The sequence below is a fragment of the Typopeltis vanoorti genome, chromosome 10 (assembly GCF_054136105.1).
Source record: "Typopeltis vanoorti isolate ZY-2024b chromosome 10, IOZ_Tvanoo_1.0, whole genome shotgun sequence".
Classification (NCBI taxonomy): domain Eukaryota; kingdom Metazoa; phylum Arthropoda; class Arachnida; order Uropygi; family Thelyphonidae; genus Typopeltis; species Typopeltis vanoorti.
This window is the reverse complement of record NC_143558.1, coordinates 83,045,772-83,059,676: the sequence shown is the minus strand read 5'-3', so window position 1 is coordinate 83,059,676 and position 13,905 is coordinate 83,045,772. Positions and strand designations below refer to the sequence as shown.

Sequence of the window (13,905 nt, the reverse complement as noted above, 5' to 3'; positions counted from 1 at the left end):
CTGATTGCATGAAGATCTTGTTTTAAAGTTGAAGCAGAGGAGCAAATGGTGTGGGCTCAGCTAAGTAACATTCTAAGAGGCAGGCTATTATTCTCCTGGGATGGATGAACAGAATCTTTTTTATGTACCTGCTGGTGAAGACTGGGGGGGGGGGTTCTGATAAACACAGCTAGATGAGGCTACTTTTCATGTTTCAGGGAAGGTTAACAAACATAATCTTGAGGATCAGAAAATCCCCATTGCATGGCAAAGCACAAGTTTATCTAAAGAAAAACAAACTAATACTATTATCAGGTTCCTTTTCCACAATGAACATAATGTATAGATAAATGATGTCGAATTTTTATATTAAGGAGAACAATGTACTTTCCAGATGTGGCCAAGATGGCAGAAACCAATCCATATATTAAATACTGCAAGATAAGCTTTGTTCACAGATTACCTTCATAAAAATATTTTGCAATTTGCATATTATTCCTACATTTGCTAGAATTAAAGAGACCCTGGGACACATTTAATTTACGCTCCTACTAGACATGCTATTAAACCAAATGCATACTGTGAAATGAGAACTTGCCAACAAAACTGAAACAATTGCTGAACTAGAACAGGTGATTTCTGCAACTCTTCATGCTGATCTATTTGATATTTTATTATGGATCTCAGAATATTGTTTAACACATTCTCTTTAGAATAACTGGAAAGATAATCTGAAACTTGATGCATTGTTGCAAGCAAAGACTGCTTTTGAAGCCCCCTTCTCTCCATATATATATAGAAATCAATAGTTAATGTTTCTGAATACTTGTTAATTTATGTTAAGACTCAAGTCTGTTAAGGATAGGACTTTGTCATTGACTAAACACATTCCTTCACTTGGTTTCATGCATAATATCAAATGCAGTACTTCCAGTCTTCCAAACAATGTCAACAAATGAGACTACAGTTTGAAGTGTGCTTCCCTTTTGTTTGAGGCCAGGTTGCCTTCACCTAACATTTCCGCAGGTGAACTTCATGCTCTCCTGTCACTTAAACAAAATGCCTACCTAATGATTTCAAAAGCTGGCAGGAGAAAGCAGAGCAATTATAACAAAAAACCCTCCAAGATATGGGGTCTCCAAAAATTATCTTTACAACTTTTATCCAATAACAAAGCCAATCAGGAGGTGTAGAAATACTGGGGGTTGTCCCATTTTATAGGGAACCTCATTAAGTTTTTCTGAATACCAAGCTTTGACAAGTGTTCACTTTCTTTTTTTTTTCCCTCCAGCCCATCTTCATTCCTCTTCCAAGTCATAATGAATCCACAGGAAGAAAGTAGTGTGTTGAGTGGCTTATTCAAACTAAATCTGATACACAAGTCCAACAAAAATTTAAAACTTGTTACAACAGATTGCCTCCATGAAGGCAAACCATATGAGCTGGGTATAAAAAGTTATGGAAATGAAGTGTAGAACACAAGAAAGGAGCAGGGCAGCCTCAAACATCTGAAGAAAATGTCAAGTGTATTTGAGAAGCCTCAGTAGTCTACAAAGTTGATATGAACTGCATCATATGAGTTGCAGTTTTCTTGTTGAACAGTGCATCACAACTTTTTTGCAAGACAATATCATGCAAAGACTTTTAACCATATTCAGCATGTAAAAGTGTAGGAAGTAATGGAAATAATAGGTTTTACTCAACACATTATCAGGTTGACAGCTAACCTGTACAGTGAGCAACAAGTCACAGTAAGAACAGGTATTGAATTAACTGACAGGCTTCAGGTTAGCAAAGGAGTTAGGCAAGGATGCCTACTTTCTCCTCACCTATTTAGTATCTATGATGAGGACATCATGCGTATAGTATTGATTCAGATTGATCAGTAATTTGAAGTATGCTGATGAAACAGTACTCCTTTGTAATGACCATGAAGAATTAGGACAAATCCTTCTCAAATTAATTAAGGTCAGTAAAAACAAGGGACTTCAGCTCAATCTTAGCAAGACAAAAATGATGTTCTCCAAGGGAATACAGACAAGGAAGCTCTTGAGAAACAAGTGTATCTGAATGAAGAAAGAATTGGGGGTTGAAATGGTTTGATTTTTTTTTTTTCTAATCACATGAATTAATAATCCTGGATAGAAATTTTTTTTTATCATGATGATTTTTTTTTTTTTTTAAATCTGGATAGATATCCAGATTGGAACTTACTTGTTCCCCCTCTCCCAAATTTAACTCCCAGAAAATATGCTCCATCTGAAACACACACACACACACACACACACACACACACACACACACACACACATTTATTAATTTATTGACTACTCAGGATTAATTTAAGGACTGTGATAGTGAAAAAATATGATGCAAAAAGAGTGTTTATTTATTCTTACCATTAACAAGGAAACAGAATATTGATAATTTAAATTTAATGAAACACAAAATGGAAATAAAAGAAAAGTTGTATTTATAAGCAGTGTATGTGTATTGTTGTTGTTGTTTTTTAATAAATATATATGTATTATTATTATTATTATTATTTTTTCAGACCAAGCATTATTTTCTGAGATTGAAATGTTTTGCTCCAAACTGGAATGATTTACCAGAATGAAAAAAAAAAAAAAAAAATAAATAATTTTTGTCCCTCTGGATTAAATCCTCCAAGATAGATATCCTACAGAACCTAAACATAAATTGTTTCAGTAGGATAGAAATATATTTACAACAAAAAAATATTTTGTTCCTCTGGAACAATTGTCTGAGGATCAAAAAGGATTTGTTCTTCGGATATTTATTTCAACCCTTGAAAATAATTGAGGAAGTCAGCAAGTTTGAGTACCTGGAATCAATTATTAATGTGAAGAATTGCTGTTCAGAAGAAGATTAGGAATGGCAAAAACACAGTCAGAGACTTCTCTAAAAATCTCTCAAGTTCCTGGAAAAAGAGGAAGGGATACACCTTCAATGAGATGGATATATGATGTATCTGGAATAACTGATCTTCAGAGAGTTGAAGCCTTCAGAAAAGCATACAACAGGACCACCTGACAAGGACTGGTGTGGCACATTACCAAATAGCAGAGTGACCATACAGCATCTGATAATATCCAATGAATAGATGGATGGTAGGAAACAGACAGCACAGTTCCATTTGGATCAACATTTTCATAATCACTGAATATGGATGAAAGAAAATATTCAAGTTGCACGAGATTCCTCAATACTTTAAAAACTGGAGAAAGAGTATGTATTATTGCAAAGGAGACTCTTCATTGCTTTATTTTGTAAGATCAACAGAAGGTATTACCAGTAACTGTATCAAGATTACTGAAAATTTGACAAACTTGCTAAAATCTGGTTCTGATAAATTTGCATCTTTACATACACAAAAATTGTATTTCACACACACAGTTGATTTCAAAAGGATTATGGTTATCAGATAGTCATCTGGTAGCCAATCCATTATCCAACCTGATATTTTTATAGATATTTTTAAGGAATATCATGCATTTAAAATCATTCCATACACTAAGTTATAATAAAAAATAAAATAAATAAAAATAAAAAATATATATATATATATCTATATATATATAGATATATATATAAGAAACATAAGGAATCACTGTCAATAATGTGTAACATTGTTACACATTGTTGTGCCATATTTATGCCAGTTTCTTCCATGGATTGCATTTCTTTTAAAAACATGTTGCAATTTATTCTATCACATACTCTATTAAGAATTTTCATTTGTAAGAACAGTCAATATCACCAACCATTACAAACTTCTGTCATTTGTCATAATATAAATGCCATTATTATTATGGCTGAGTCTCTTCTTCTTCTCCCTAACATGAAATTTAGGCCATGTGGTCTGTTCCGGTCTCATGCCATCTCTTTCTTGGTTTTCTTGTTTTCCACTTATTTTGTATCTGTATAATATTTTTGGTAGTCTGCTGTTGTCCATTCAATTTAAATGTTCTAGCCATTTTTGTTTATACTGTCTTGTGTAGTGATTAATTGGTTTTATTTTCAGGGATTGTAAGATTTCTTCATTTGTTTTGTGGTCCCACTTGGTATATCCAGCTGTTTTTCTGAGGAACTTCATTCCTACTGTTTGAATTCGTTTTTCATCTTTCCTTTTCATGGTCCATGTTTCGCTTCCATATAGTAGAGTTGGTTTTGACAAGACATTATATAGTCTGATTCTAGTGTGTTTTTGTAGCAGGGATGGCTTAAATATATTATTTATTATGCCATTTACTTTGACAAAGTTTGATATTTTAGTGTCTATGTCTTTTTCTTCTTCTTCTTCGTATGATAGATCACATTCCAAGTATCTGAAAGTGTTTACTTGTTCTAGTATTTTATTATCTATCACTATTTTACTTCTTATTGGGTTTTCTCCTTTGAATGCCATTATTTTTGTTTTTTCTTTGGATATTGTCATATTATATTGCTTTGAGATATCATTTAATGATTTTAATGATCTTTGTAAGTCATCTTCTGATGTAGCTAATACTATTTGATCATCTGCAAATAGTAGTGTATCTATCTTCATTTGCAGGGTCATTTGTATACCAAATGGGTTATGCTGTTTCCAGATTGTTATTATTTCATTTATATATATATTGAAAAGCAGAGGTGAGAGGGTACATCCTTGTCATACCCCTCTTGATATATCTTTCCATTCTGAGGTGTGTTCTAATTTAACTGCTATTTTATTTCCTGTATATATTTCTTGAATAGATTGTAAAAGTTGGTTTGGTATGTTTAAATCGGTTAATATTTTAAACAATTTTTGTCTACTAATTTTGTCAAAGGCTTTTTCATAATCAATAAACACCACGTGTGTTTCTTTTTGAAATTTTCTTCTCTTTTCTATTAATAATTTTAAAGTAAAAATTGGATCTATGCAGGATCGGCCTTTTCAGAAACCGTTTTGTTCTTCTAGTAATTTGTTTTCTACAATGCTGCTTGGTTTCTCTTTTAATATTCCTGCATATATTTTATATCCTGTATTCAGTAGGCTAATTCCCCTATAATTATTGCAATTGTCTTTATTTCCTTTTTTATAGATTGGGATAACCAGTGCTTTTTTTTTCCAAGAGTTAGGGGTTTTTCCGGACATCCAAACCATATTAAAAAATTTCATAAGTCTTTCATTAAATTTTTCACCTGCATTTTTGTATAGTTCTATATTTATATTGTCTTCTCCTGGCATTTTCCTATTTTTCATCTTCATTATTATATTTTTCAGTTCTAACATTGTGATATTTTCTATTAGGTCATTCTTTGTCTTATAAAATTTTAATTCATTGTTCTCATCTGTCCAGAGATTTTGGAAATAGGTCACCCATTTTTCTAAATCTATTGTTTGTATTTTTATCTTTTCTTTTATTTCTTTATTCATGTATTTTATTATTTTATAGGTTTTGGGTTGTGGCTTAAATAAATCCTTTTCTAGTTCTGTTACGAAATTGTTCCATCTTTCTCTAAGTTTTTTTCCTTACTTCTCGTTTGGCAATTGCACTATTTCTTTTATACTCTATTTCTGCTTCTATTGTTTTGGAATTTAGCCATTTCTGGTAACTGTCCTTTTTGGTTTTTATTATATTTTCTATTTCTTTGTTCCAGTCTCATAGTCCTCTTTTTCTAATCCATTTGTACTTTATTCCTAAGGTTTCTGTTGCTGCTTTTGTGAGAATTTGTTTCAAATTTTCCCATTCATCTTCTATGTCACTTGATTCATGTGTGGTTTCTGTTTTGGCCAAGTCTCTAGGAAGCCAATTTATGCCAGTTTCTTCCATGGATTGCATTTCTTTTAAAAACATGTTGCAATTTATTCTATTACACACTCTATTAAGAATTTTCATTTGTAAGAACAGTCAATATCACCAACCATTACAAACTTCTGTCATTTGTCATAATATAAATGGCACTATTATTATGGCGCATCTCTAGGAAGCCAACTATCACAAGTGATGAAATTAGATGATAGTAGCAGCAATGAAGCATTTATAAAAGTCTTTTACCTCAGATGCTAGTATTCATAATAAAAACATTATAACAAAAATTATTCATATATAAAAACAGCTATAAAACTAAATGCTGATGAACAAAATTCAAATAAATAAATAAACACAGTCACTTGCTTTTAGATCATTTTCTAACCAACGATACTGTTCCAAAATCTGTCCAACTCCATACTGTACATAGTAGTAGAATTCTGTTGAGAAGGCAATTATGTGAGCTGGCCCAATATCAAAACTATGATGAAATAAAAATACAGAAAAAATTTCAAAAAAAAAAAAACAAAACAAACAAAAAAACCTTAAACACTATAAGAAAATAAATGAGAATTATATCTAGTTACTTTTGTACACCTCTTGAGGTTACATGTCAGGAATTTGATGATGATATCCAGTTACTTGGTACCCAACTGAATATATTCAATCAGAAATGCTGATTTGATAATTCACATGCAACCAAGTTTAGATGACTACTGGCTATTCTTCTTGAGAAAGAACTTATAAAACAGACCAATTTAAAGTTTATGTATGAGACTCCCACAAAGCAATAATCTGAGTAAAGAAAATAACCAGTTTTTGTGTAAAATATTTATTAAATTAAAACTGATGCATTTCATCACTAAATGGACTTGTGGCATCACCAGGATCACAGATAATACTAAAAAATAAGATCAATTCACTACCTATTAAATTCAAGCAAGATGCAAGAGTTAAAGAATACTAAAATACACTGCATAAAGAACAATGCTACTCTGTGTATTGTATTTTCATGTTTAATCCATCCGTTTCAAATCAGATGTAGTACATGGTGTTTGGAAATCCCTGTTCAGATCATGTAATATCATACATTCATTTCTGAATATTCAGGCATCACAAAAGCATATGAATGACTTTGCAAAATCCTTATTAAAGACACTTCATACAAATGATATACTATGTTGTTACACAGAAACAAAAAAACAGGTTTAATATTCTGACTATCTTTAAGTGATATTTCAAAGTCAATTGCCTCACTGCCAGAAGACTCAAATGTTTGTTACATATGCAGTTGTGAATATAACATCACAATTACTGTACATCACAAATTACAGTGATAAATGTTACAATGGAATCACTATAAATGCAGCTAGTACTATGTCAACTGCATGGGTCTGTCTTTCAAGATTCTGGAAAAGGGAAACCTTACCTTCTACATGAGACTGGCTAACTCACCTTCACTTGATAAAATGCTTATAAAGGTTCCTTGCACCGCAGAAAGGATTCAAATCCAGATCAAATGGCGAATGTTAGGTGCTCCTCAAAGCCTCACTGTGAAGCAAGTAAGAAGGGAGACAGACCTGTGTATCTGGAAGAAAAATCCTAACTCCTTTGTACAAAATTGGCTTACTTACCTTGAAATGAAAAATTTGAGGTGAGTAAGCCAACTTTAACCTTTAGTTCTTCCCCTTGAGGCAGATTTGTCATCATAAAGCACCACATTGTAGCAACTTTAAAATCACATACACCATAGTAAAATTCATTATTTAAAGTATACAAAAGTTTTTTCCTTGATTATAATTTCAATTAAAAATGCCAAGATCCAAGTGTAAGCAAACAAAGTTTGCATTTGAAGTTTCTTCATGCCCGGCCTACTTGTACATAGAGGCTAATAACTGCACATTAATTGCCATAGCATTCCATAATGCAACGTGCAACCTTTTGAATGTGTAGTGCTATGCATTATGAGAAGGGCTACCAAGATCCAGAAGAGATACCAAGGTTGGAGTAATGCAGAAGTCATATATCCCACACACAAGTAGTGAAAAGGTGTAACACCTTAGTATTAAAATACTCTGGATTAGGGCTAGTGGTATAAAGTTTTTTCACTTGGTTATAATTAATAAATATTCCATATTATATTCTTGGGTGCTTAAACGTCAAAGCTGTATAATTGAGTGGAGACATCCATACAGCCTTTAAAGGAATGTAGAAAACCGACCAGGGCTTCTGACTAATGTCCAATCCTCACCTTCTTGTGGTGCACCCCATCAGTTATCTGCCTGGATACTGAATGAACGAGGATTGGCTGACAATTTGGGATTTAGCTGACCAAATTGTATTCTTCTTGGTTTAAACCAAAATATAAAATGATGGTACAATATACAGAATTTCATGCTGGCTGGGGCATCGCCCGGTTAAACACCGTTGTTTTCGCCAGGGAACCAGGGCAAACAGCGAAAAGTCAGCTACTTGAACAAATCCTGAAACACACCCCAACCCAACATCACCAGAGTTCAAGATCAGTACTATCAACATAAGAAGCCTGAATAGCAAAGAAATGGAGCTAGCTGAGGAAATCGACATAATACGGATGACTGAAACAAAAAAAAGACAAAATATGGTGAGATTATTCTGAGCAATAAATACAAAATGTTATATTCAGGCAATGACAATCAGGGAAAAGAAGGTGTAGCTATAGTATTGAACACAAAATACGAGGCTAATCTTCTTGAATGAAAGCAATATCAAGCAGAGTGATGTGGGCAAATATCAGAATGAAGAACTGGACAATGAGACTTATTTGTGCCTATGGTCCCACAGAAGGTTCTACTAAGGTAGAAGTGGAGGAATTTTTTGAAGCTTTAGAGAAAGCAGCTGACACAATGAAAAAGGAAAAGTTGGTCCTTGTTGGGGATATAATAGCAGAGTAGGAATTGATTGTCAGACATACAAAAATATTTTGGGAAAATTTGGAGAAAAGAGCAAAGCTAATAATAATGGCAAATACCTGTTGGATTTCTGCTCAGGACATGGACTGGTTATTACTAACACAATGTTCCGACATAAAAATGTGCATAAATTCACATGGAGAGAAGAGGCAAGCAATAAGAAAAGTCTCATTGATTATGTTATTGTTGATAGTGATGTCTTCTCCCTAGTGCAGGACACCAGAGTGTGCAGAGGATTTGAAATTGGAAGCGATCACTATTTAGTCTTGAGCAGGATAAAATTGAATTTCACATTGAAAAGAATGACATGTAAGAAAGTTTTAAAATGAATAAAAGTTGAACAAATCTCTCAGATGTGAACTGTAGACTAAAATACACAAACATGAATCAAGAAAAAATGAAAGAGTTTGAAAATGGAACCAAACCTTGGAGATTCAGTGGCAAGCCTGAAGAAAACACTGATTAATTCAGACAGAGAGGCATGGTGAGGTTGTTTGCAAAAATAGAAAAATCAGAACTCCATGGTGGATACAGGTAGTTAAAGAGGTAATGAAATAAAGAAGAAAGCATATCAAAAGTTCCTGGCAAATAAGTCAGCTTGTGCTCTTAGAGAAAACAGAGACAAATGTAAGAAAGCTAGACACTGTGCAAAACTAGCTAAACAAAAGTCATGGGAAGACTTTAGTAAGGACATAGAAAATTAATATCAATAAGGTGGCAAAATGTTCTTGAGGCTGTTGAAAAAGCTCAGAAATGGAGGAAAGAATGCTGTAAAATGAATTAGAAATGATAAAGGTGACATGAAAACTGGTGAAAAAGGTATCCTTAATGTATGGAGTAATTACTTCTAAAAATTGCTAAACAAAACAACCAGTGACAGCACAGTAGTAAAAAAACACTCAACAAGCATACATTCAGAAATACATATCCATACTTGAAGTAGAAAAAGCCATCAAAAGCCTGAAATGTGGAAAGACCGTGGGAATAGATGATATTCGACCAGAAATGGTCAAGTATGGAGGTATAAAGGTCTTACAGTGGCTGCACTGCATAGTTCAGAGGTACAAATTCCAGATAACTGGAGTAGAGCTTTCATAGTACCTTTTATAAAAAGGGCAATAATACTGAATTTGAGAATTACCCCTAAGGAGTGTTCTTGGTAAGATTTATGCAAGTATACTTGAGAAAAGGTTGAGAAGGATTGTGGAAGAGAAGCTTGGTGAAGAACAAGCTGGGTTCAGGCCAAATAGAAGCTGTCAGGATCAGATTTTCACTTTACGACAAATAGTTGAGAAATCATGGGAATATAACAAAGATCTGTATTTAAGTTTTGTAGATCTGGAAAAGGCATTTGTGTCAATGGAGCATTATATCAAGCAACTTAGTCTTTATTTGAGTTGTAATCAGCAGTTAGAATTGAAGGAAGTATAGGAAGATGGTTTTATGTTAAATCTGGTTATTTATTTAGCATTTGGCTAAGAAGAATACATGCATATGCTAACACACACACACACACACACACACACACACACACACACACACACACACACACACACACACACACACACACACACACACACACAAAAAAAAAAACCACGTACAAGACAACAAAATGCATAAAAGAATACAATAGTGTAAAGTGATACTGTAATCATATATACATATAAAAATATACAAATAAGTGTAAAATTAAAATTGAATGTCTAAGTTCAACAACCAGTCAACAGCATCAGTAGAAACTGTTATAAAGTCAGTTACTGGTCCAATGAATGCTCTGTGAGAACAGTCAAATGTGATATGTTGTATAGTTTGGTTATCCTCACCACAGTTCACAAGATGAGTTTGGTCTTATTCCCCAAATAAATAAGGAAGCTCTGCACCTATCATGGTTGGTGCGAATTAGGGAGGTCGAATCCTGATGGAGGGTTGCTTGGGTTAAAGACAGTCTACCAGATTACTTGGGCTTTAGCAGTTCATTCTGTCTGCCATGCTATTGTTGCATCATAGCCCTCAGTGACAAGTTGTTGTGCCGTTATAATAGGTGGGTGTCTTGACTTAAACCTATCATTATCAGAGTGTATAGGAAGCAGTAGGTTCTGGCAAATTTTGTTATATTTGCGAATCAGGTTGTCTTAGCATCGTAGTTGTCGTGGTTGTATGTGGCTCAGAACTGTTAGCCAATACGAAGGAGTAGTCTTTATTGTTCCAGAAATGATATGCATTGTCTGATTCAACACAGTACCAGTTAATTTAACACGTGCACTGTTCAGCCAGACAGATGAGCAGTATTCAGCAGCTGAGTAGACGAGGCCTAGAGCTATGCCCAGATACTTTGGATTAAAATTGTGTGGTAGTATGTTTTCATTTAGTGGCACTCTTAAGATGTCTCATGCCATGCTATTGTTCAAATGGAAACAGCATGTTTCAATCTTGGTAGTGCTTGGAATAAGACACCACTTCTCAAAGAAGTGGTTTAGCTCCTCTAGGTCACTAGTTAGTATGTGCTCTATAGTACAGAAGTTCTGGTGTTGGAATGTGATGTATAAATCATCAGTATATGCAAATTTTTAGATGTTGTCCTTGGAAGGTCAGAAATATACAAATTGAAAAGAAGAGGGGGCCAGAACTGACCCTTGTGGGGAGTCCATTGTTAAGTGTTCTTGGCTTGCTCATATCATCATCTAGATCATATGAACAAGTATTGTTCAATTACAGAGAATAGTTTTGATCAGATGGGTCATTTTTTTACATTTCAGTATTTGAAGGAGCTTGTAGATCATGCCGTTTCTCCATACGGTATCATATGCATCCGCCACGTCTATAAGACTGCACCAGTTTTAAGGCATTTTTCAAAACCAGATTGAGTCGTTAGAGCCAAAACTTGATCTTCACAGTTTTGCCCGGGCCTGAAACCAACCTGTTCATGAGGGAGCGTCAATAATAATAGTACTAATTCTATTGTAAATAAGTCTTTCTAGTAGCTTAAGACAGACAATGAGCAGTGCTATAGGTCTATAGCTTTCAGGTTTATCAGCAGGCTTTCCAGGTTTCAGGATGGCTATTATCTTTGATTTTTTAAATTCTGCTGGTAATCTACTACTCTGTAGAATATTAGAAAAGAATTTTGTCAGCCATTCCACTATATTTGGTCCAGAGTTTTTTTTTGAAAACTCAGGGTGAATATTATCAAATCGAGGTGCTTTATTTTCATTTCCTGGAGTGCAGCTAGAAGTTCTTCTTTGGTGAATGGATTCAATAGATTGGTCGCTTCAGAACAACCTTCTTTAAGTCTCAATTCCTTCCTAATTATTTTAGTGTGTTTTTTTCTGATTTAGCTCTGGACAGATTCACTATCCAATTGGCAATACAGTTGGCACCAACAACAGCTTTTGCATTATAGCAATGGGAATTACCACCCAACAAGGAGGCTCCATGCCTTCCTGCTTGAATGCTTAAAGTTCACCCTTTCAATGGTGTCAATCCATTTGTTCTTTCTAGCTTCATTTAAGCTGTTAATAAGATCATCTGCAAGATCCACACATCCACTATTCAGAAAGTCGGATGTGTTTTTTGGCTGTAGAAATTATTATTTTCACAAATCTTCAGTAGTTATAAGGTTGTGGTAGAATCCAGCACACATTTTTATCTAGATCTGATGAAAAGCTGTTCCAGTTTGCCTTGGCAAAATTCCAAAGTGGCATTGGTGTAGTTTCAGTAATTGTGATTTGAGGGCCCAACTCAATAAAGACAGGGCGGTGTTAACTGTGTGGGAAACTTCCTAAAACATGATGACTGGTTGGCACTGGGAGGCCCTTTTGATTGGTTGTTACAAAAATAAGTCAGGATTGGTGCCACTATTCCATCTAGCCGAGTTAAAAGTGCAGTTATCCTTGGGATCGAAAATCAGCTGTATGTTGTTTGCCTCTGCCCACTTGGATAGCTTTGCACCATTTGGATCAGTTTCTCTATAACCCCATTAGGCATGATGACTGTTAAAGTCTCCAATATAAACAGCAGGATACATTAAGGCTGGCAAACTTCATCAGGCCAGCTTGTAGATGGTGGCTTGTAGACATTAATTATTTTAAGTCGTTAACTTCTATTATAACAGTAGATATGCTTGAAACATCGCCAGCAGAAATGAAACGGACCTTGGTAAGTGAATTTCGGGTATAGGTGGCTATCCCATGCATTTGATGGTATGTTGCTCCTATAAGACTGAAACCTGGAATGAAGCCTCTTTCTCATAGTTGTGACTCATTGCTTGCATGGGTTTCTTGTATGATGACAATGTCAATTCTGTTGTCATGAAGAAGTCTAGTAAGACATTCACTCTTAGCCCTGCTAATACTTTCTATATTCAGCTGGCAGACTTTGAGCAGTTGTCCAAGGGACCGAGTTTTAGGGCACTTCTGGTTGACAGGATGAGTCCTAGTTTCCGTCAGTGTTACCTGATAAACTGTTTGCATATGCATGTACACTAATCCAGAAGATCCTAAGATAGTCTGAATGGCCAAGTCGTTCTAGCTCTTTAGCGTTACCCAGAATGCACCGTGTGGAGGCGAGCTACAAGGATGTACATTATCCCCTTTGTTATTTATTATCTATATGGATCACATTATGATGGAAAGTGGTATTAAACCTGATATCAAAATTGGAGATGTTAATCTCAGCTCTTTACTTTATGCAGATGTTGTTATACTTTTAAATAAATCCAGTACAAGTCTGCAAGATTCCCTCACTAAATTGAATAGCTGTTGAAATAGATTTGGTATGAAAGTCAGCAATAACAAGGCAAAGACAATGAAAATAGAAAGATTACAATGAAAAATAGAAAGAATAGAAAGAATACAAAGAAAACAGAAGCATTGAAAATATCAACTGCATTGCGAATGGAGAACCACCTATAGACCAAGTAAAACATTTCAGCTACTTAGGCACAATTTTTAGCAAAAATGGTAAATTAAATATGGAAATACACCACAGAATCAATAAAGCTGGTATGGTAGGAAGTCAACTGAACAAATTAATATGAAATAAGAGAGAAATTAATCAAAACACTAAATTAGCTGTATACAAGACAATGTTCAAACCAATTTTAACTTATGATCTGCGAGATGAGTTAGAAATAAAACACTTGACCAAAGACTAGAGACCACAGATATCCGAGTCCTCAT

The 13,905-nt window shown here is 34.3% G+C and overlaps 1 protein-coding gene across 2 annotated transcripts in view; it reads right to left on the bottom strand.

The window, feature by feature from the left end:
- LOC150102546 (acid phosphatase type 7) overlaps nt 1–13,905 on the bottom strand; it is a 217,272-nt gene that overhangs the window by 91,013 nt on the left and 112,354 nt on the right. For both annotated transcript variants that reach the window (XM_090399639.1, XM_090399640.1), the window contains exon 7: nt 6,144–6,258. In XM_090399639.1, coding sequence (XP_090255765.1) covers nt 6,144–6,258 — 115 coding nt within the window. The remainder of the gene's footprint in view (nt 1–6,143; nt 6,259–13,905) is intronic.